The sequence below is a fragment of the Poecilia formosa genome, unplaced genomic scaffold (assembly GCF_000485575.1).
Source record: "Poecilia formosa unplaced genomic scaffold, Poecilia_formosa-5.1.2 Scaffold462, whole genome shotgun sequence".
Classification (NCBI taxonomy): domain Eukaryota; kingdom Metazoa; phylum Chordata; class Actinopteri; order Cyprinodontiformes; family Poeciliidae; genus Poecilia; species Poecilia formosa.
Genome location: NW_006800401.1, coordinates 1 through 24144, shown reverse-complemented (window position 1 = coordinate 24144; position 24144 = coordinate 1). Strand labels below are relative to the sequence as shown.

Genomic DNA, 24144 nt, shown 5'->3' with positions numbered 1-24144 from the left:
ATAAGTAAAATATTTACTTATGCAGTATTGGGTGGATGGATTTTAAAAAGTTAAAATTTTTGCAAGTCTAGTCTTTGCTTTGTACCATTTGCCTCCTAAATACTGAATTCGTCCACTGAAGTACTGCTAAAAGCTTCATCGGCTTAAAACGTCATGGATTTAACTGGTATTTCTGATCAGTTTTGAAGTAATTTCATGAAATCCGGAGCTCTGTTCATCACAAACAAAATCCTGCAAATATCTTCCAACTAAGACATCCTTCTTTTTTTTCCACATTCTCTAAAATATTTTTTATAATTGCATATTTTATAGGTCAAACTGTCACCATTTTGACTCATGAAGGCCTTTAAATCACGTTTATTTTCGTCCCGTCAGGTTATAAATATTAAAAGCGGTCAAGTTTAACATGAAGGTTATATGGAGATTCAAAGAGCAAACTTCCCTGCAATCTAAAACCGACTTCCTCTTTTTGGAGTTGCACTGTCAGAAGCAGCAGACACGTGTTCACCCAAAACGCACAGCTGCTCCACTTCTTTTAATAGTTTCCACAAGATCCAGCTTACAAGGCTGAGCCCGACACGGTGTTGCGTCACCAGCGCAACTGAGGTCTCTGCTGCTGCATCAACGAAACGTGGAAATTTTGCCGTCAGAGTTGTTAAATAACAGTTTTACACGATTTGCTGGCTTTTTCTGGCAGGTTTTGGACGCCTGTTGCTAAAGTCCTGATCTATTTTTAATCATCCAAAGAGAAGCGTTTTGAATTGTGTGTTTTTGACACTCATCCCCACACCGACACACACACACACACACACACACAAAAGTAAAAACTCCTACTGTTGACTAATTTTTTATTCTTTTCCACTTATCTCTTCAACCTTTGGATTGTCACTCGGTTCGCTTTTACATTTTCGGCAGTGGAAGCGTCACCCTGTGCTTTGACTTTTACTGACAAGCAACGTTATTCGTATGTTGCTGCTTAGTTCCTCTGCCTCTGCTTGACATCTCTAAATCAGAGATGTGCAACAGGAAGCTCAGCACATGAGGAAATGCAGCCGCACAACCTGTGTGAAACCTCCGATGGGTTAACTGGCTTTTTCATCGCTCAACCAGGCGAGGAAAGCAGCTTTAGTCTGAATAAATCATCTCAAAGATGTTGCTTTGAGAAGCCAAACACAAAAAGGCTATTTGTTTTTTTTATTTATTTATGTGAAATGTTTCAAATTTGTCATAGCAGAAGAGTTTCAAGCAAATAAATTCACCAAATTCAGTTTTTTTTTCTTATTTTCTCCTTTAATGAACAGCTGTTTGAATCCCTTCTCTAAAAAGGGGAGTTGTACTTTTACTTTGCTCCTTCGACGCATTTTCCTGCATGTTGTGACCTGCACAGCTCATTCAGTGCCCTCACAGCAAAATCAGTACCATTAAAAAAAAAAGAAAAAAGAAAAACACAGAGAGCGAAGGCTACGGGTTTAACGCGGGACATTCTTCATTCGAGTTACCGACACATCACTGCGGAAGTTGGTGAAACTCTGATTCAGCCTCGTTTCTCTGCTGGAATCCTGACACCTAAGCTCAGGGTCTGGCATCATCATCCTCATCACCACCATCAACTTCATCAACTGATCTGAACTTTGGCTGAAACAACCCCAGAAGGCAGCAGAAGCTAAGGCAAGAAAAGTGAAGAAGAAATAATGGCGTACCCGTCTCCAACGACCACACATTTGATGGCCTGCATCCTGTTCCGCTCAGCTTCGTCTCTGCTCCGCTCTGCGACAAACAAACTCAGAGAGGAGAGGTTGAAAGACTCAGATCAGCATGCAACTACAGGAAATTGTTGCACACCTCCCTCTCTCGCTCTCTCTCTCTTCCTCCCTCCCTCTCCGCCTCTCCCCTCATGCACCCTTTGCTACTTCTTCTTCTTCTTCTTTTTCTTCTTCTTCTTCTTTCATGCTCACCCTCCTCCTTACTCGTTGCACACATCTTCTCTTCCTGTTTGCTTTTCTTTCTGTCATTTTTTTTCCCTTCTTCTTCAGAGCGGCATAAATTTGAAGAGTTTTCTCACGGAAATGTTTTAACAATTGTTTCTGATGAGACTGATAAAGACAATGACAATTCAAACAACAAAAAAAGAGGAAGAATGTCCGTTGATTATAACAGCTCAATTTGAAACTTCCTCCTTTGTCTTGCATGCACACCAGCAGCTACACTGAACCAAACACTATTCTGTCTTTCATTCCTCTTGAAATACAAAAGTCTGGACTTAAATATGGTGAGTTTGGGGGGAAAAATGCATTAGAAATTGACAGTAACACAGTCTTGCTTGCCACTTGCATAAATATACAAGTGGAAGATTTGTTATTATCTTCTACTTATCTTGAGACCATTTTGATGCCCAAAGCACCAGAACTGACCGGTTCCGATGGGGACCAGTGGTTCTATTCCAAATTTTCCTCTGGATCACAGAGTTCTTCATCATACCACTACGGCCGGTTCAATAGATTTAACGCACAAAGTAAATTTCAAACACTTGTACCGGTAATCACTTTCCTTTGTCAGAAATTCATCTCTCATTACCCTAGCAGAGGGGTGGTACACAGACAGATTTGATAATTGTAAACTTTGGCTTTTGGCACAGCTTTTTTTTCACCATTAAAGACATGGTAGCGCCTGTGTCACTGCGGACAAGGGCCCGATATGCCTTTCTCAGTGCTACCATCAGTCCAATCCAATCCAATCCAATCCAATCCAATCCAATCCAATCCAATCCAATCCAATCCAATCCAATCCAATATTTTACATTACCACAAGGGACCAAAGTCCTGTACAGCATAAATATAAACATTAAAATTACAAGTGTCATTGCAAAACTGCAAAATACTTCCAAAACAGATATAACAGACCCAACGACACATCTTGTAAATGACGATTCAGGTATTTACCTTACAGAAAAGGCCTTGCAGGCCTAATTACAGTTATAAATACACTAGCTGAGCGCTGGCCACCTCATATATATCTGTATCGCCAATTGGCTTCAGACTTTGGACAGAGGCGTAAATAGGAAGGGGTAAAGAACTTTCACCTTTAGATTCATGAGCGACAGATCCTACACTCTTCTTGAAGTAGATGAGAAAATTTAAAGGTAAAAAAAATATATGCTTGAATTATAAACAAACCTGCTTAGCAACATGCATGCAAACAGCGAGAGCTAACACACACAGAAATGCCAGCGCAATTCATACAGTAATGGCAGCTAGTTCAGCAAATTGTAAAACTACCTAATTTTAGATTGATGACAAATAAGACATATTGTTCCACACAATAGTCATCAATGACAAACACACACTATAAATAGGGTAATGTTGGCTAGTTCAGAAAACAATAAAATTGAGAAAGTGTTCAGTCGATGGTAAACAGTCACAAAGAGCGAAGAATCAAACATCCACACAGACACAACAGGGAAAGACCAGAACCAGGGCTTTCACATGCTAACGTTTGCTAATATAATGGATCTATAATGAGGTTTTACAAATCACAACATTCGTCTTAACATCGGTGTTTTATAGCTGATTAATCCTGCTTCAGGTCTAAGAATAGCAATAACTCTACTCTGCAAAATCACCAAATCTTACCGAGTATTTTATTAAATCTAGTTTCTAGTGCAAATATCTTAGTACACTTCAAATAAGAGAAAAGTTAACTTCATTAATGTACGAGTAACTTTTCAGCAAGATAGTCATAAACTATGTAATTTGTTTTCTCTCCACTTTCTACGTTTTTGTAATGTAGACGTAGATCAAATTAATTTCACAGTCTGATGTGGTATATTAGATGGGGGAAAAAAACACATTTTGGGTGACGTGAGGTCATCATTGGTGACAGTGAATAATTCCTTAATGTTGATGATAAAGTAATAGTTCCACTGGCAGAATATTTTACTTATAACATGGGAGAAATATCTTGTTATAAGTGAAAAAAAGCTATTTTTAAAATCAATATTCAAGAATTATTGACTTCAAACAGGCTCCCATATCTTGTTTTGGAGGTGTAAACTTACACAAGTATAGATTTTACTTTTGTTTCAAATTTACATGTTTGTTTCACACAACATGAGCAAAGCGTGTAAATTACATTTCATATGTACTTCTTCTGTTCTGCTTGTTTTTATCTGGTTTGGTTTCAGAGAACACCCAGCAGCAGTACCTGTGATTTTGCTCTTTGACCATAAGATGGCGCTTTAGCACCACCTTAACTGCCCCATTTCAACCTCTAACACAGTTGCTGTGCTCCGCTCACAGACCTTGTTCTCCTTTCCCTTTTTAGCTAGAACTTTGCCCCCCTCATTTTGTAAAAATAAATTCGGATGCAACTGCACCTTAATCTCAAGAAGTCTGAAATGCAGCAGCACGTACACAATTAATAATATTTCAATGTGCAGATTTATCGGATGATCGTGTTGGCCCTTCTGGTTGATAAAAACATCTTAAATCTGATGCAAATATGCTAACTTGGACTAAACCTTCATTAGAAACACATGTGTTCATAGTTGAAATAGAAACAAGCCATCCACCTCCTATTTAGCAGTAAATTAAATGTTAATTTAATACCAAATAACCCTTCATGTCTGCAGACGTTGAAAGAATAAGGTGCTTTAAAAGGCTTTATTTTGAAAAGTTGCTCATGTGTTGGTCCTGTAGAAGTGTGATGGATGAGGAAGAGGTGTGGTTTAAAGTCAGCACTCTGCTGCAGCTGCCCAACACTTCTCTGTGCTTTTCTCTCTAGAGACGCCAACATTTCTTTTATTACTTTTGGGGCCATAAATGACCGATTGCCAAATGGGTAAGAGACACTTTGGTGTTTTTGTCGCTGTATGTTGAAAATTTTATCAGATAACTTTACATATTAAGATATGGACATAAATGGTTGCCTTTATTTAAACTGCCTTTTTATGCAATATATATATATATATATATAAACTGTAAAACAATAACAACAAAAACTAACGGCATTGTAGAATGACGGAGGAAGTACTATTAGATCTTGTTTTTATTTTGTGGGTTCATCTGAAAATCTTTGTGTGTTTTTCTTAAATATTTCTTAATATACTGAACATAGTGATGACAATGTGACACAGTCTCAGATCTTGGACACCAGGAGTCATCACTCAAATTACTAAAACATTAATTGTCTTAAACTATATTTTTTATTTATTTGCTCTCCACTTTCTGGGTTTTTGTGTTATGAATGTACTTAGAATATAGTTCACAGTCTGACCTGGTATGTTAGACTGAAAAAAAAAAACAGCTTTTGGGTAACATTTGATGTCACTGGTGCACAGTGGTAAGCACTTGTTGCTGTTAGCAACCAGCCTTAGAAAAAAAAGGCCCTTCTCAGCTGAAAATGCAGAAGAGACACTCATAGTCACTCATAGGACTGCGCATCAGAAGTAATAATACAAAAAAACAAAAAAAAAAAACAGAAGTTATCTAAGCTTTAGAAAGCTAAATGGTGTAGTTATTAGTTTCAAACAGGGTTACTGTAAATTTGCAGCTTCCTTTGTTTATCACCAGAAACCCAGACTGAGTGTATTTGTGACGGGTTGTGCCTTTAAGCTTTTGCTTCTCAAGATGAGCAAAGGAAGGGTGGAGAAGTGGAAGTCTTGTGGTCAGATCATTAACAGCAAACAAGTCACATATCACTAAGGAAGGGCTGAAAGCTGCCATTTGTGCAACTACGCACACACATACATACATACATATCCATATGTATATTTATATGTGCATATACATACGATATAAAGATGCTTTTAATGCCGTTTTTTCCCTCCTGGCTGATAAGAAATTGAAATACGTGACTTCTGTTCTTTTATGCTAATCAGTTTTCACTGGAAATGGCCGCTGCACATGAACGTTTCAATGGTCACATATGATTAAGCAGATATTACAACAGTGCAAAAAAAAAAAAGAGCTGTGGGGAAGTTAACTCTCATTCAAATCAAACTGAGTAACCAGAAGACAGTTAACTGCAAAGCGTTTCTGTGACACATGTAGACCTTTGATCTCTGTCCCTTGAGCAGATTTTTACACATTTTTTCCTTCCGCTTAACTTTTAATTAACCAAATAGCAAAATATGGCTTCGATGTCCGACATATTAGGTAATTGGTCAACAATTTAAGATAACAATGTGTTTCCAAGAACATTAGGAAGAAATTCAACATCCGATTGATAAAGAGCGCCGATGGACAGTCAGGGCAGGCGACACACGACGAACAAAAAGCCTGTGCATGTTGAGAGAAGAGACGTTTTGCAATGTGGGAATGTGACAAAGTCGGAGGGGAAGCATTTCATCCATCACATGTGTAAACAGAGGAAGGTCACGCGAGTGATTCAGTGCTGCTTCAGCTCACCAACGAGCTTCAAAAAACAAAAGTCCTTTGAGAATGACATTTCTTTGTGTTTCATGTTAACTGGAAAGGTAATTTATAGGAAAACTCAGCCCACAGGAAGCGCAAACTTTTCTCATCTGGTTTTAGAGCTTGACATCGGTCTTAACAGGTGTGAAGGTTTCACAATAATAATAACACCACAGAGTTCAGATGTCTTCTTTTAGAACATGTTTTCAGTCTGGAAGGAGATGCATTAAAAATATATTTACAAAGAAACAGCATACTAGGGAAATTCTGCTTCCTAAAACATTAATTATTGTTAAAGGGGAGTTTTTCCTCTCCACCGCCGCTGCGTGCGCTTAACGCTTTGTTGGATAACTTGGATCAATGGGAATGTGTGTGTGGTTGAATTGAAATTGCTTTTCTTTTTTTCTTTTTTAACGAAGTACTGAGTTAGCGTTTGTTGTGAATTGAAAAGAACAGAGAGCTTCACTGCATAAAAACTGAATTTTACCAAGTACTTTTGGTCGAGTTTCTCGTGAAAATATCTCAGTGCGCATGAAATAAGACTAAACTAACTTACAAGTAACATTTCAGCAAGATATAGGAGCTTGTTTTAAGTCAATAACTCCTTAATGTCGATGAAAAGGTTCTGGTTATAATCAATCTGAAAAACTAACAGTTTTTCATCAATATTGAATAATTATTGACTTAAAGGACGCTCATGTATCTTGGTGAAAAGTTACCAGTAAGTAGCGTTTGTCTTATTACAAGTGAACTGAGATATTTTGCACTAGAATTTAGAGCAAAAATACTTTGTAAAAATGACAATCTCTGGTTTAGATATTCTGCCAAAATTCTTTTGGCAGAATTTGCAGACATGATGGAAATTGTTGAAGAACCATGACTCAGACTGACTTTTTTTTGTTTGTTGTTGTTCTAATATTTTGCTCAGTTTCTTCAGACTTCACAGCTGATGAGAGGCTGGAGATTGAAAGCATCAAGATGTATAAAAAGGACCTTCTGGACGACATCCAGGTAACATTTCATCAGACGTCACATTCCTCAGAGGCCAAAGCGATTCGCTTTTCATGCGACCTACGTTTGATACCTCTTTGTTCTTGCTGCAGAAGCTGAAGCTGGAGATAGACAATGTCATGGCAGAAATACTCAGCTTTGAGTCTACAGAGGAAAAGTAAGTGCTAGTCTGGGAAAAACCCTTTGCCTCTTTTACATACCACACTTTCTTTCAGAGTATTTGATGTCTTAAATATCTGCCAGACATTCCATTTATCTGGCAGGTTTTCTGAAAGTCTGTGGCTTTTTGAAAACATGTTGTTTTTTTTATCGCCCCCCCCCCACTTTTTTTTTGTTTTATTAGTTAATTAGTCTTAATCATCTGGCAAAACAAAGCTTATTTCAGTAATAATTTTTGAGAAAACGTCCTAACAATCTAAAAAGTCAACTTTCTGCACAAAGCTGAACAGAATTGAACTTAGTATTGTGTAAGTCGCCTTCAACATGCTGTTTTAGCAGTGCAGTGATGAACCCTCTTCTCTGCAAAGTTTTGTTTTTACTATTTTCTTGTCTTCAACAAACCAACCCTGATTGGTTCTTACTGGTCAGCTGACTGATCAGAAACGATGGCTTCTTTTGGTTATTTGGTTAAGAATATCAAATTAGCACAAACTGAGACATGATGCTAATTATTTTGGCGGTTATGAAATATGACGGAGAGAGCTGTGTTTGGACTACATGTCACGTAGAGCACTTTGAATCGCCTTGTTGCTGAAATGTTCTACACAAACTTGACTAGACAACAAAGACTTCAAGTGTAAAACGTGGCATAAAAGTTGTAAAATGGCATAAATTTCCATTAAGTAGAGAATTTTAAAAAAAATAACTATGGCAGGTTTTTTTTAAATAAGCATTCATTGTTGTAGCGGTAAAAAGCACCACAACGTAGACGGTAATTTGAAAAAGTTCTGTTTGGATCTGGACTTTTTTCAGTCGTGCTACTCGATTAAAAATGATTCTCATTCTCAGTACATGTTTGGTTATTTTTACACAAGTTCAAAAAACTCAAGTGTGAAACTGGAAGAGTGAACAGAATGGACCCAAATTTAGAATTTAAAGTTTAAAAAAAGGGGATTGATGTATTGATGTATTGATGTATTGCTACCAACCTTGACCTACAGTTCAATATGGCCGTCTATAAAATCAGTGATTTATTTGCACTCGTCCAAATTTTTACACATTCCTTTCACAAACACGTTGCCAAAAAATTACAATGTTTATAGATCCCCTTGCTATTGCAGTCAGCCTGGTTAGAAATCACTTCAGTTAGTAAATCTAATTGTTTAAGCTAATCATAGTTAGCCTGGTCAAATAGCACTTCAGTTAGTAAAACTAACTCAAGTATCTCTGAAAGTACTTCAGTTACTAGTACCATTGAAGGTAGTCCAGGTGCCTTCTGTGGTTTTTGAACTAGAGTTTGAGAACCACAGAACAGAGACATAGTTTGTCTTGAAGCTGTGGAGGAAGACAGAGATTGCAACGTTGGAGAGGAACCTTTCCAACCTCTAAACCTCTAAACACCAAGAACAAATTCTCAATCGCTTAACAGAAAGATGCAAAAAGACTTTTAGCAAATATACGTGGTCTTTGATTACTGTAGAACCAACAAAGACTCTTCCAGTGACTACAAAGGAATGCTCCTTTAAGGACTTAAAGGAGCATTCAGCAACAAGTAAACAAGTCTTTAGTAAACCTGGTTTACTATCTTTTAGGAGATTCCTTTGGCATTTACAAAAACAAATAACATTTTTGTTTGAATGAAAATAACTTTAGATCCAGATTCATAGTGAAATAATATCGGGCCTTGTTGTATGCGACGTCGTGATAGAGCAGGGGAAGTCCCAAACTTTGAATTATTTGAAAATGCTCTGCGATGAACTGCAAATGCCTCCAGTCACTTCAGGGTGCAGCTAGTCAGATGTGACAGATGGCTGTTGGTACCGAGCCGGGTTCTGGTTCTGGTTCTGGTTCTGCTGGAGGTTTCTACCTGTTGAAGGGGGAGTTTTTTTTCTCTCCACTGCCGCTACATGCATGCTTGGTGTGACGGATTGATGCAAAGACAACAACACAAGGCGAGCGATTGTCTATTGTTGCTACAAGTGAATAACTCAAGGCGGTGACTCAATGCAATCTGCGACGTTTCCTGACAGAAACTTTTTAAGCTAATTTGAATAAAAAAATGGAGCTTAGTGCACCGTTTGTTGACTAGGATGAATTGGAATGCATGTGCAGTTGAATTGAAATTACTTTTTTTTGTAAAGAAATGACATTTGTTGGAAATTGGCACTATATAAGCAAACTGAGTTGAATTGAGTAGGTTTTTAGGGTAAAAATTGTCTCAATTTTGTTTAAGATTTGAACAAACCTGACAACAGATTTAGCTTTCACTCTGACAGAGTATATAAAACATAAAGTTCTCCATTATATTTTCTGAATTACAGCAAAACCATTGAGAAGAACCAGCGGTTTTTAAACGGGAAGAAGAAATTCAACATGGACCCAAAAAAGGTAAGCGTGTTTTTTCTCAACCTGTGGTTTCGAGGGCACAGTTATCAATGAAAAATGAACAAGTTTGCCTCTTACTTTGTCTTTTTTTTTTTGAGGCCTCCCTGCGTTTTAGCCGTCTCAAGTGTGTTTTAGCCGAACACACTCAGCAGTTGTGTCATTTCCGCTTCGCTCCTCTGTGTTGCTGACAGAAAGCCACTGCGAAGTTTCTGTGGTTTCGCTGGAAGGTCAAGCATGTCACTGTAGTAGGATCAAAAATGGAGAAACTGAGATGGCAACTTTTGTTCGGGTGGGTTAGGTTGAATTTGAGATCGATCCAGTTGATTCAATGGCTCCTTTTTGCTTCCTTAAGTATAATATAGCTAAAGCAGAAAGGAAAACCAGCGATACCTACCAGGTAATGAAACCACATTAGATCACAAAAACACGACATCCACGTATTGCAGATTCCAGAAATGTGTATCGCAGTGGTACGTTTTTAATCAGGCTTTCTTCTCAAAGCCCAGCGATGGAGCAGAAAGAGGAAGAGAGATTAGTTTAAGGAATTGGAATTACGGAAGCTGTAAGCCCTCGTTTACCAGCTACAGATGAGATCATTGAGAAACCAAAATGCTGCATGGAGGGTAAGGTTTGGAAAACTGCATCTGCTTCAACAAAACCTAATAATGGAAATGATTTCTGCTGACTGCGAGCCACAGAAATTGCTTGAAAAAGCTTTTTTGTTTAGGGTGTTATTTATAATATATATTTCATGAAGGAAGCCGTAGCTGTTATGACTAATAGGCTAAAATGAGAATTTTTTTTTTCTTTAAATTTTCCAAAACTCACCTCACGTACACTGTCCCCTATTTCCTGCAGGGCATCAATTTCCTGGTGGAGAACAAGCTGCTGGATGGAAGCGCAAAATCTATTGCAGAGTTTCTTTACAAGGAGGAGGGACTCAACAAGACGGCCATCGGAGAGTTCCTTGGAGAGAGGTGACACTCAGAGGGGTCACGGGATGAATACGTGGAGGGGGCGGGAGAAAACAGAGAAGTGGGGGAAAAAAATGGTGGATGATAAAAAGGAGAAAATTCAGAAAAATCTTCAGAACTTTGTCTACAAAATACAAATTTTTCTATTTAAAAGCGGCCAAAAAGGGCAAACTATAAGGAATAATGTAAGCTACGTAGAGAGAGGAGGGCTGTAATTGGCTGGTTTCGTTACAAACACCTTCAGGGGTTTTACTCTCCTCCGTCACGCAGGGAAGAGCTTCATCTTCAGACCCTGAAAGCCTTTGTGGAGCTGCATGAATTCGCTGACCTCCACCTGGTCCTGGCGCTCAGGTCAGTCTCCTTTATCTTCAGTTTCTTTATGTGATGTGTTAAGCATTGTGGGTTGATCAAGCTTTGTGGCAAATGCTGCAAATGTTCACGTCCCAGTTTATCCACCGGAAGCTCGCCAGTAGCCAGTGAAACTAAACGTGGGTATGCACTATGTGCGACACATGGGGGCGCTGCGCTAGAGTGGGCGCCGAAAAGCGATGACGGAAAAATTGTTTATAGTCGCGTTATTTATATTTAACAGTTGGTGGTGGGTGTGGAAATAATATGAACCTTAAAGGTATGACACTGATTGTTCAATGTGAAAGTTTAGCTCACATTTTTTTAAATAAGCTCTGTAAAGTTCAAATTGGTAATAGTTCCCTTAGCTGCTGTAGAAAGATGCTACATGTTAGCTGATTTAACGTGAAAGATTACTTGTTACAAATTTCAGCAGTAACTCGAGCTTTTCAGCTGAGATGCATCCAACAACCGATGTTTAATGGCATAGCATCGTATCAAATAGACATAGACATTTTGATTTTGTGTTTATTTTAATAAGTTAAAAGAAATTAGCGCGTGTGACTTAAGAGTGTGGGTCCAAATACTCAATCCGGTACTTTGTGCTTTGAAGTGGAAACAAATGTGGAAGAGCACAGCGGCTGATCAGTCTAACCTTTGTGTCAGTTAGCAAAAATAACAATAATAAAAATAATTGGAACGTGAGCGGGCCATTTGTCCATCTTTCCAGTAGCTTTTATCAAATTTTTGTATTTAAGTAAACGTACAACCGGCATTAACGTAAACGGAGTCAAAACAGAGAGTCTGTTTTACTTTAGAGTACGGAGTCGCAGATTGATGGGATGCTGTTTTATATCTTACCCTTCCTTTTAAATTCAAAGTATGCCTCAGTTTGTACCGCTTGCCTTAAATTTAGTCTAATTCACAAAATGTTTAAATACAAAAATTAGTTAATTTTGAGACTTATGAAAGACACAGACTTGCATTTCAGTGTTTGTTTTGATGTACAGTCGACTGGAAAATTTCCAATGCCAACAACTTAAAAAGGGACATTGGAAAGCCCTGTCCATGGACACTTAGACAAATAAAAACTGGTTATTGTCTTTTCCTCGAGTGCTGAAAGTCCCGACTAAAAGTTTACAAGTTCTAGAGCCGAAGCTCAGGACAAGTTTGTATGAAAATGATTATTAGGGAAAAAGGAGAAATTCACATAAAACTGTTAATAATGGGCATCAAAGAGATTAAACCAATAAGACATTCAAGGATGAAATATACATAATCAAATGAAAAATTGCACAGCATCATAACTCATAACGCAGTTTTTGATTTGCTGGATATAACCAAGGCCTTAACTAAAACTAACCACAAACCAAAGGTGAGAGGCGGACTACTGCTTCCTCTAAAATGTCACTCGACGTAGAAAGTCACCTACGGTTTCTCCAGTCAACACCTTTCACCACACACAGCACAGTCACTAACATTTTTAACATAACCTGGTTAATGGCTGTTTCTGCTGACCAGAATCACTCGTTAATGTTAGAGAGCATGTTCATACGAGTTTTACTACAGGCAAGCAAACAAGGCTAATGGATTTGGTGTAAATGACATTTTACAAAGTGTGGCATAATGACCTATTTACTTATTTTACCAAAATGAAACTTTTTTTCAAACACACTGACACGATTCTCTGACATATGTTCTAAAGTTTTATATTGTTTTCGCAACAGAAAATGATTTGCTGCATCCGTAGCTTTAAGACACGACACAAACGCAGCAAAATGAATATGATCATTGAAAATGAACGCTACCAGACGCAAAGTTAAAAAGGGAAAAGGCTGCAGTTTCAGATTTAATCTCTTTATTCTGTGACTGAATGTAGTGAAATAATCTTTACGATCTAAATGTGATGTCATTGTTTCACGCAAATATCAGACAGGTCAGGATACTAATTAGGGGTTGGAGCTAATGAAACAGCTCGATTAAGAACCATTCGTAACCTTTTCAAGCAAAACAAAAAAAAAAACAACTGTTTCCTGACTACATCATTGTAAGCACGGAGGCAGATATATTTTCAGAACAGAACTAAGCGAGTTTAATAATAAGAAAGATATTTTTAAAAGTCTAGACTATAACTAATCCTAAATAGCTCAATATTTTTGTTGAACTTCTGCAACAGCAGCCAACAATCATCGCCTTAAAGAAAGTGACATGAAATATGCTTAGCCCTCATCATCAAAGTGGTCAAACTGACGTGTTGAAGCGTACGCAGGCACCTGGTGGATGTGCAGCAGCCACACCAGCAGCCTACGGTCTACCTACTCACATCTCAGGATGACAAGCTGCTCAACATCACCGTGTTGTGGTGTTTATGTGACAGACAGTTTCTGTGGAGTTTCCGTCTGCCGGGTGAAGCTCAGAAAATTGACCGGATGATGGAGGCCTTCGCCACACGCTACTGTGAATGCAACGCTCATGTCTTCCAGTCCACAGGTTAGCTTATTTAAAACAAACCTACTTCCTCTCTAGATTGCAACTGTGTGTGTGTGTGTGTGTGTGTGTGTGCGTTTGTTTGTAATACCTTGTGTAATACCTTTCCTGACACATACTACGTTGTGGGGACCAATTGTTCCTTTTTTGGGGTCAGGGGTCAGATTTAGGGCTATGGTATGAATTGAGTTTTGGTTAGGGTTAGGGATAGGTATGTGATGGGTGGGGTTAGGAAAAGGGTAAAGGTAAGGTTTAGGCTGTAGAAATGAATGGAAGTCAATGGAAAGTCCCCACAAAGATAGCAACACAAACGTGTGTGTGTGTGTGTGTGTGTCAAGCTTGTGCAAGTGCAAGAGGGGATATTTTTACATGACGACACCACGGCTTTGATCCTCACCGCTTTCTGACTTAACTTCTTTTTTTTCCCCATGTCTCTGTTCAATGGTATTTATATATTTATATGGACCTACAAAAAAAACCTTACAAAAAACTTTTCACATTTAGACTCTTGAAAACCACAAAGCGGTAGTGCATTTGATCAAGATTTTAAGTGGTAGGCCAACATGAAGTAGCACGTAATCGTGAAATATGAAGAAATTTACTTTTTTTTTATTTTTTACAAATGTAAAATGTATTTGGCCCCTGTGAGTCAATTTGTCACTGCAATTAAAACCGCAGGCATCTTGAAGTACTTTTACCAGCTTTTCATAGCTACTGAAATTTGTACCCATCAATCACAAAACCATCTACAAATAAAGAGGTTCTGGTCTGGTGGCATGGACTGTGTTGAAGTTTTACATTTTACCCCATCGCTAAAGTTTGGCAATGACGTATGCGATGTGCCAGTTCGGCGTTTTGAAGTTTACCGGAAGTTGTCTGCGCTGTAAACAACCATCTTCGACTGCGAAGAGGAGAGAAATGCCAAACCGAACCAGATGGCTGTTAATGTTGAATCAAGGAAGCGTGACCAGCACCGACTGAACGGCTTCATTCACTTCCTCCGTTGCCGTTGCTCAAACGACAGGCAGCCTGCAATTCTAAAACTACTTCAACGTTCACAACTTCTCCTTCTGTTCGCTGATTGGTGGCGGTTGATATTCTACCTGAGGAACACAAGTCAGTGGATGAGACGGAGCTGTTAAGCGAGATTACAATCGAGTGCAATCACGTAGGAAGGCCATGCTAGAGCTTCCCTGTTCCAGCTCAGGAAAATGTCTTTGGTGTTGGTTTTTCCAGCAGACACAGCATGTTGGGCGTATCCTTAAAGCTATATTTCGTATTCCTGGGCATTATTATTCCACTTGTTTACATTGTCTCCTTTGTGCCATCTTTGAATTTGATTTCTTCTGATTTCCTTTCAACATACTTTTTCAGATTAGATATTCAAAAACATTCTCCCGCTGTGTTTCCATGAAGCTTCTCCAGAGTTCCCATGGGCCTCTAGGCTGCTTCGCTGTTTAATGCCCAGAGTAATTAAGGATGATGGATTGGCCGGTGCTCTGAAGGATTGTTCAGAGTGTGAAATATTGTTTTATGACAATGCTTTGAATTTTCCCACATCATCCTCAGTCTGTTTGATGTGTTTCCTGGTCTTCATGATGCTGTTTGCTCACAAGTGTTTGCAGAACAGCTACAATTATCATCAGATTAAAGTACACACAAGTGGACTCTGTTTACTGATTACATGACTTCTGAAGACAAGTGGTGGCACTGGCTTTTCAAACCTATTGTAGTTTAGAGAGAGAGAGAGAGAGAGGGAGAGAGAGAGAGAGAGAGAGAGGAGAGGAGGGAATACAAAGGTACACAAAGACTTGTACAAGTTTTTTAAAGAAATACACAGCCTGGCTAAAATGTTGCTTCACAGACATTCAGGGCTTTCACCCATTCACTTGAATTCCTCATATTCTACCAGGCCAATCAGTGAACAGAATGATGATGTCATTGTTTTAGAATTGCAGTCTGCCTGTAGTTTTAGCAATGATTCGTGTTGGCAATGCAATGCTTCCGAATGTTGAACATTAAAAGCCTTTGGTTCGGCACTTCTCTCTTTGCATCGGAGGATGGCTGTTTACAGCACAAACAATTTCTGGTAAGCATCATAGCGTCAAACTGGAGCGTTGCATGCATCACAGGCATACGTTTGCAATTGGGTAAAACTTCAACACAGTCCGTGCCTCCAGCAAGGAAAATGTCTCTCTCTAAAGCCTAGAGCCCAGGGTAGAACAAGGGACTGGTTTTCACAATGCTAACGCCTCCAAAACAATAATTTTCCCAATACTTTAACATTATGCACTACTTTGTTTTGGTATATTATAATCAAGCCCATTAAAACATATTGGGTAGTTGAAATGTGACAGAATGTTAAAAAGTTTGATGTACATAAATACCTGGGCAAGATAATATTTTCTTGATCGGTTTCCTTTGAATTTAACGTTTGCTTCCCATGCCTCTTCAAACCCAGACACATGCTACATCCTGTCGTTTGCCATCATCATGTTGAACACGAGCCTCCACAACCCCAACGTGAAGGACAAAACCACCCTGGAGCGATTCATCTCCATGAACAGAGGGATCAACAACGGCGAGGATCTGCCCAACGACCTTCTCACCGTAAGACCCTTCACCTCATTTCAGCCATGAAACTTTTCGACATAAAATGAATTTAATGTATTTAGATTGAATCTTACTCTTTAGTTTTTTGGAGGCAGTGAGTTTTGAAGGCGTTGGCTAATTTTCATTGAGTTCATTATACTAACCAGCCTTGCTAATGACGGGTTAGCCCACAGGAGCAATTGTGCCACTATTGATTTCAAGCGTGTAACTCTTGTGCTCTTAGAAACTCTACGAGAGCATACGCAACGAGCCTTTCAAAATCCCAGAGGATGACGGAAATGACCTGACTCACACGTTTTTCAACCCTGACAGAGAAGGCTGGCTCCTTAAACTCGGCAAGTCCCTGTTTTACATTGTTTTTGTATTAACACGGCTAGTTTATTAAATTAACAAAACTCTAACCAATCTAGCATGTACCGAATGAATGCAGGAAAGTACAGAGGAAGTCTTTCGAGAATAACTCAACTTGGGCTGTTTGCTTGGAAACATAAAGGGCTGGTTGCACAAGGCTTAAAATTGGCGCAAACAACCTCAGGAGTTTTTGTTTTTAGCGAGGGGATTTTGAACAAGCCAGTGTCCGATAATAACCGACAGCAAATATGAAAATAGGTTTAACTTCTGCTGCGTCTTTGTATTTCAGGAGGTCGTGTTAAAACGTGGAAAAGGCGATGGTTTATCCTGACAGACAACTGCCTCTACTACTTCGAGTATACAACAGTAAGGATTCAACCGTACACGACATACCCTAATTTATGAAAAACTTTTAAATGAACAAACCCTGAGAGCTTAAAATAAAAAAAGTACAAACTAAACAGTTTAAATATTCAAATGTGATGTGTTTTTCAACCTTAAAAGCACAGCGTGTTTCCTTTAACTATATATTACAGTTTATTCAGATGACATTTTTCTCTTCTTTTTCTTCTTATAAAATATAGCCTAATGTAATCTGTCTCTTCAAAAAATTTTTATTTTTCAGGATAAAGAACCCAGAGGTATCATTCCACTAGAAAATCTGAGCGTGAGGGAAGTGCCGTACCCTCGCAAACCGGTAAGATTCAGAAAGATGTTCAACACGTCCTCGTTTTAAAAAGCTACTCAAAGCTGTCTGAAACTGAAAGGAGGACTTCTTTGAGTTATTTTTTTAGTTTAAAAAAACAACATTTCATTGTTTATATTGGATTAACTCTAATGTCCGAATCGTATTGTCACGTAGTACTGTCTGGAGCTGTACAACCCCAACAGTCATGGGCAGAAAATCAAAGCGTGTAAAACGGAGACGGACGGCAGGGTGGTGGAGGGAAAACATCAGTCCTACACCATTTGTGCCTCCAGCGCTGAAGAGAGAGACTCCTGGATTGAAGCCATCAGGTCAGACAGCAAACACACCAAGCAGTTTCACATACTTGAACCTGTGGAGATGTTCTTCACCCCAAGCTAATCCTAATCAGTCAACTCAGAATATATTCTGAGGAGGAATTGGAAATTCTCTTTGAGCATGTCTCTGTTGAGGACATTAAAGTTATGGTGGATGATTTAGTCTACGAAAGGTCTAACAAATGTAAATCCACAAACAACTAACGTCAACCATCTTTACTGGAAACAGGGCGAGTATCACCAAGGATCCGTTCTACGACCTGGTTTCAGTCAGGAAGAAGAAGGTGATAAACCAAACTCCTCAGGACTGAGCGCCGCAGGCGTCTCCAGAACTTCCACGGTGATGCCGCTGCGCCGGTTTTGCATCGGCCTTCGTTCACGGCTGCCTGGAATTACCTCGTCGCCACGTGCGGACACAAGGGGCGCGTGAAGATGAACAAAACCACACTGACATTGGGAACTTCTCTTTTCATAAACCGAGTAAAGACTTTGCCAAAAGGTGAAAACGAAATCAAACGAGTCAGTATTAGTGTGACAGACCAAAGGGAATCCCTCAAGGGCTCCTCTGGAACTTTGCAACAAGATTTTTAGTCAAAACAAAAATGTCTTTAGCTTTTTTGTTGTTGTTGTTACAGAAGTCAGATACTTGCAGTTGTGAGAGCTACCATTGTGGGATTGTCTTTACGTGATTTAGTTTCACAACCCAGAGAGGAATAGAACATGTCATATCTTATCATGAATACAATAAAAACATCTCCGTGTCTGCTTTCTCACAGCTCTCATACAGCTCTGACACTCAAAGCCATACCCAGCCTTTATCTTTAGTCTGACAGAGTCAACTGAAGAGTTTCACCTGTAAAATATGCCAGTTTACACAGAAATGAGTTTGAGTAATGATCTTATTTTGGTCTGTACTTTATAATGTATGTAATTGTTAAAGAAAAAAAACGTCAAAAGGTTGTGCAATAGATGTTACCACTCAAATGTTTCATTCCAAGCTGTATTGTGTTGCCTATCAAAATGTACATTATGCCTTCTACACTTTAACTTTGTAACTACAGTATTGTTTTTTGGGTGTTTTTGGTGTTCCGGTGAATTCATTGTCGAATTAAAAATATTCATGTAATAGAAACCAAACTGAATTCTTCTCTTTTCTTTTAAAGTTCAGGAATAGCCAGTCGACAGCTGCGTTTTCAGTTGAATGCTCTCTAATTCCATCTAAACTTCCTCATTGTTTGCCGTTTTCATGTGAGCCGAAATGGTTTCTTCGCATGAGTGTATGACCTTGTTGACCTCCGTGGTTAAACTGTGAGGTTTTCAAAGCATACAAGCGTAATGTATGAATTATGAAGCTCAAATTTGTGTGTTTTGAACAGAACATGGCAGCTAATACTATGCTAACAGTGTTTTGAAGGTCTTGTGTCATGTTTCTGAATTTATCGACACTAAATACTTCATTGCAAACACTTTACAAAAATTCTTCCAATGGCAAACACCATTACCTACAACAAAACATTCATATAATTAGGTTGCTGTAATCTTCCACTTATCAAGCAGCTAGCCGTGGCGTTTGAGTTGATCGGTGTCCTGCTTCTGCTTAAGAAAAACTTGCATGCAGTGTTGCATGATAAACATGCATGTTTCACAGGAAATAACACATTCTCGTGCCTGCTGGTGTGTCAGTAAAATTAGCCGGTGAATTATTGTGAGAACGTCTCTTCCTGTTGCACCTCAAACTTCCTGTTTCAGTATTTCACCACAGCCTGCCGCCCCCCCTGCCCCGCCTTCATCCACAGCTCGGTGAGCAGTTCCCATCAGAGCACTGGTTCCCCTTTGAGTGTTGGGTGACTGTTTAGCAGCGTGACGTGGTCAGTTTATGAAATGCAAGTCATGCATTTGGTTTTGCTGTGGTTCATGGTGAAATGTTAACAAAAACAGCGTGTTAATGGTTTCTTTTCTGTTAAATAACTTGTCAAAGCTGAAGCACAAAACTATTAAACAGGGCAGTTGTGTTTCAACAAGCATACGAGTCTGACTGGATGGTTTTTGAATCTTCTGCCACAATGAAGGGCGCTAAGTTCTTGCAGGCAGATGACAAGACACCAAAAATGTTTTAAACTAACTTTGAATAATTAATTGAGCATAATTTACTGTTTGATAACTGGGATCAATTGGAATCTGACTGAATTGAAATGATTTTTTTGCAAACTACCTTGTGACGACCTTTGTTGTGAATTGGCACTAAAGAAATAAACTGAATTAAATGGAAAACTTTCAAGTCAAGAATCCATGAAAAATTCAAACGTAAAACAAGATAAAGAACAAAACATTTAAATTAATTAGTGCATTAAATAGACTCGGTGGATAACGGATTTATTGAAACCCACAAAAACAATAAATGATAGACATCAAACCTTTGTCTATATCCAACAACCCAACATGCCACTAAATGGGTAACAATGTCCGTTGATTTAAGTGTTAAGGCTTTGAGGATCTCTTGTTTTCTACTATGAGTGAATCAAAATGTAACACAAAAATCAAAAAGGTTCAAAGTTACTTGTGCGAAATGGTGCAAAAACAGTTAAAAGTCTGCTAAAGGTAATCACAGTATATAATTTTTAAGTTTAGTACAACTTAATGGAGTGGTTTTATTTCAAGTGCACAGAAATAAAACCAACCATGTTGTTGTGCTGGTGTATATCTTTACACGCTTTTCTATCAACTGACATCTGCTGCTGTATCGCATCTTCCTGTCACCAAGATGAGAGTAATCTGATGGTAAGCAATTCTCTGATAAAAAAAAGAAAAAGAAAAAACATGAATGCTACCATGAACTTTCACACACTGTAAACACACACCATGCAAATGAGGGCTGCCTACTTCAAATAAAAGGGAACTTTTTTTTTATGTAGCGCCATCCGGAGTCAAGACAAATACCAGAGGCTGATCATGCTGCTGAAAAGAAGACAGAGGATTCTGGATAAAAATGTCAAATTAAACTTGAAACATATCCTTTACGCTATAGTTGGACTTCTGAATGGTTGCTATTACAAATAAGAGCAGTTAACCGTTAAACTTCACACACTGTTTGTAGTAACTCAAGAGTAGCTCATCTTCAGCATTAAAAAGCTTGTCTATGTCTCTTTAAACACCCCTACTTTAAATTATTTCCCATTGTCAGGAAAGTTAATGCGTCGGTTGAGCAGATACCAATTCTATTTTCTTAACGTCGTCTATCTACAAACGGCAAAGAAAGGCAACACACATGGGCAGAAGTGTGGTGGAGTCATCGTTCAGTACATAATCATATATGTGGGCAAAAACAAAAGTAAAAATGACCGGATTCAATAAATACAAATCTAATCTGTAGTCTGTTGGCTGCAATATCAGTAGTGTATAAACTGTTTTGCAAACCAGGATTCATCATAGAAACATATGCTCGATATATTTTGAAGAGTCAGCGTGGCTGAATAGGTTTGAAAAAACATTTTAAGATGCAACTCATCGCAACTAATTTAAATCTGAAACCAAACAATATTTCTCTAGGAATAAATGTGGTTTTTCTTACTTTGCAATTTAGATAAACAAGTGTGACACATAAATACATTCCCTGAACAACTTTAAAAACTTCACCCATGTTTGCAAGAAAAAATAAAAATAAAAAACAAACCCAGTCCAATAACAAGATGGGTTAAAAAGGCCTCAACACAAATATGTGATTCCAGAGATTCTGCCAGATCAGCCTCATGGTACATTAGGCTCCAGATGTGAAACCAGTAGATAAAAACCTGAAGGACTGGACATTCATCTGGTCTTCATTCAAACGTGCATAACGCTGCAGTGTGCCACACCATCTTCATTAAAGTCATTTCCTCATCTGCTTTAAGATCATGTAACTTTACACTATTAAAAGTGTCAAAAAAGTTCAGCTTAGGATGTTTTACATCCTGATTTTCCATGACGACGACTCTTCAAACCTGTGGAAAGAAGGAAAAAAAGATCATTTAAAACATCAGTGAGATAAACACTTCAATATTAAATGAAAACAAACAATAAAAGCCAGTGAACTATTTTCATGCAAACAGAGAGAGAAGTACTCCAGTTTTACATGCGTTTTTGTGGTGCTTTTCTGCGTACTTCTATTCTGTTTTTGATTTGCATAGCAGTGAAATCATTCTGCCTGTTGCCATTTTGGTATGTTTGCAATGTTTTGGTGAAACACCAGATTTTTCCTGGGTAAGAAACGACCAAGCAGAAAGTACAAAATACTGTTGTAAAATCTTCGACGATTTTATGCCAAAAACATGGCAGTTCATACCTTTTAGGAGGATCATAACGGCATTGACAACCAATAACTTAACAATCTTCTATATTTAAATAAAAAAAAAAGAAGAAAAAAATTGGTTGCATGTCTTCATGAAATATGCACCAGCATATGGAGACTTGGGAGTGACTTTGGTTTGATAAAAGGTTTGACTGATTATATTTAATAAATAAATAGGTACAGAGGATAATATTAGCATTTTATGACCGTTTATCAGTAAAAAAAAAAAAAAGAACTCACATGATGTTTTAAGTAAAAAAAGCAGGAATTTGTTTAAAATTAATGAATGGTAGTATAAAATGGCAATGTTTGGTTGTGAAAGGAGGCTAAAAATTGAACCAAACCTTCTTACATTCATACTCTATGGCTACAGGTATAGGGTCCTGTCCCTTCACCGAAGGGTTTTGTGAAGGGACAGAAGAAGATTTTGTTACATTAGGCACTTACTTTCTTTGTCATGTGACGTGGTGACAGTTTGCTGAGACAGCGTTCTTTGGTCCAGTTTAGAAAGCTTCTTACTCCCTTTGGTCGGGGTTACCACAACCACCGTGGCACCGTCTTCCAATTCATTGGGATGAGTCTCTGTCGGTGAAGCACTTCCTATATTTTTAACAGAAAGCTTACTCTGAGATTTTTTTCTCGGCAACTTCCAAGTAAAGCCTCTCTTTTTCCCCAGAGATACTTTGTTTGGCGTCTTGAAGTTCTCACTTGGGGCCTCTGAGGACAACGGACTCTGAGGATCTAGCTTAAGACTGCTGGCCACTCGAGGCCTTCCCTCCTCTTCATGAAGATCTGCGAGACCCGGCTTTGGTCTTTCGTCATGCAGAGATCTTGCAGGAAGTGCAGAACCTCCGAACAGCAGCGAGTATTTGGGATTGTAGTATTTGTGGGCAGGAACCTGGATTTCAACATTCCGAGAGTCTCCAAGGCTGACCTGGAAACGGGATGTGGTCGCTGGTAACGGAGGGCGTTTGGGCTCCAATTTGGAGCGAATAGTGGCGGTGACGTTAGCAGCAGGGGGACTGACGTGAAACTCCTTGTAGAGGTCCAACTTCTCGGATATGGCGTACAGCTCACGGAAGTCTCTGTCAAAGGCATCCACCACCTGCCCCGTCATCACAGTGATCATGTTTCGGTCCATTCGGGAAGCAGACCAAGAGAAACTGGAACCGAGATAAGAATAAAGACAATCGTCAATGCTCTTCATCATCTCTGTTGCTTTAACTAGGTAATGTTAAGTTTAATGGGACTAAGCATTGGTATTGTTTTTTTTTATATTGTATAACAATATGCAGCTTTTTATCTACAGTGACCACATGTGGCACACAGTGAGGTTTCCTGGTGTTGGACATGGACACTTTGACAGGTAGAGGATTTTGGATTGAACCATAACATTTTAAACTGATAGAAGACTTTCTTTTACCTAAAACCCCAAGAGTAACAAGAGGCAACAAAGTGAGAAACACTTTGAAGTTTGGTGACTTTGGTACCAAGTAAGATGTTGTTTTAATAGTAACAACTATTTTCCTAACGTCTAAAATCTACAATGCGAGAGCAGATTGGTAGTCATGAAGGTTGTAAAGAGATACCATGGCATATTAAACCTTACAAAATAGTTTAAAAAAAAATAATAATAATAATTAGGTGGTGCAATGTGAGCTAATGTTATTAATTCTGTGTCTGAAAAAAGCTGCTTTAGGCTGGCACCCTTTGGGTCTCCTTTTGAAACAATAAAAGACTTTTCGATCTGCCTCGCCTTGTTTTGTTGACACAGTCAATTGCTCATTGACGTTGATGAAAAGACATTAATAAATAACATAGAAGAAACGTCCGTCACCTTGAAATGATTTGTTTGTTTTGGACACATTAACAAGCGAGGCATGATTATAGCAGGTATACCAGCTTTAGTTAACTATTAACAATGCTAAAGCTGGAATGAATCAAGACTGTACTTTTATTACCTCGACTTCAAAATCTAAACTACTTTGACTGATCCAATTTGATTTCTGTTCTCAGTGGAGATTCTTTGAAGCACATTTTGAGAGGTTTGAAACGTACG

At 38.6% G+C, this 24144-nt stretch overlaps 3 protein-coding genes across 3 annotated transcripts in view; 1 reads left to right on the top strand and 2 right to left on the bottom strand.

The window, feature by feature from the left end:
- rac2 (Rac family small GTPase 2) overlaps positions 1–1829 on the bottom strand; it is a 12904-nt gene extending 11075 nt beyond the window's left edge. Inside the window, exon 1 of the mRNA XM_007577963.2 lies at positions 1701–1829. Within this exon, the coding sequence (XP_007578025.1) occupies positions 1701–1735 (35 nt within the window). The 5' untranslated portion in view covers positions 1736–1829. The remainder of the gene's footprint in view (positions 1–1700) is intronic.
- Positions 1830–4723: 2894 nt separating this feature from the next.
- Positions 4724–18895, top strand: LOC103156058 (cytohesin-3). The gene is made up of 13 exons (XM_007577961.2): positions 4724–4836; positions 7339–7421; positions 7514–7578; positions 9902–9968; positions 10824–10942; positions 11210–11290; positions 13665–13777; positions 16236–16384; positions 16611–16722; positions 17028–17104; positions 17364–17435; positions 17601–17755; positions 17991–18895. The coding sequence occupies exons 1-13, from the start codon at positions 4818–4820 to the stop codon at positions 18070–18072; spliced, it is 1194 nt and encodes a 397-aa protein (XP_007578023.1). The 5' UTR covers positions 4724–4817; the 3' UTR covers positions 18073–18895.
- A 1213-nt stretch (positions 18896–20108) lies between these two features.
- Positions 20109–23519, bottom strand: LOC103156057 (protein FAM83F). Its single transcript, XM_007577960.2, has 2 exons — positions 22533–23519; positions 20109–21738 (listed from the first exon to the last, which is right to left on the bottom strand). The coding sequence occupies exons 1-2, from the start codon at positions 23293–23295 to the stop codon at positions 21692–21694; spliced, it is 810 nt and encodes a 269-aa protein (XP_007578022.1). The 5' UTR covers positions 23296–23519; the 3' UTR covers positions 20109–21691.
- Positions 23520–24144: the final 625 nt, after the last annotated feature.

What these genes read in the sequence shown, in the direction of transcription:
- LOC103156058 (XM_007577961.2), top strand. An exon ending in TTTGAGTCTACAGAGGAAAA is followed by an intron (nt 7,579 to 9,901) that starts GTAAGTGCTAGT and finishes TCTGAATTACAG; the next exon opens with CAAAACCATTGAGAAGAACC. An exon ending in TCATGTCTTCCAGTCCACAG is followed by an intron (nt 13,778 to 16,235) that starts GTTAGCTTATTT and finishes CTTCAAACCCAG; the next exon opens with ACACATGCTACATCCTGTCG.
- LOC103156057 (XM_007577960.2), bottom strand. Translation starts at nt 23,295, where the DNA reads ATGATGAAGAGCATTGACGATTGTCTTTATTCTTATCTCGGTTCCAGT. An exon ending in CACGTCACATGACAAAGAAA is followed by an intron (nt 21,739 to 22,532) that starts GTAAGTGCCTAA and finishes TTCTTTCCACAG; the next exon opens with GTTTGAAGAGTCGTCGTCAT.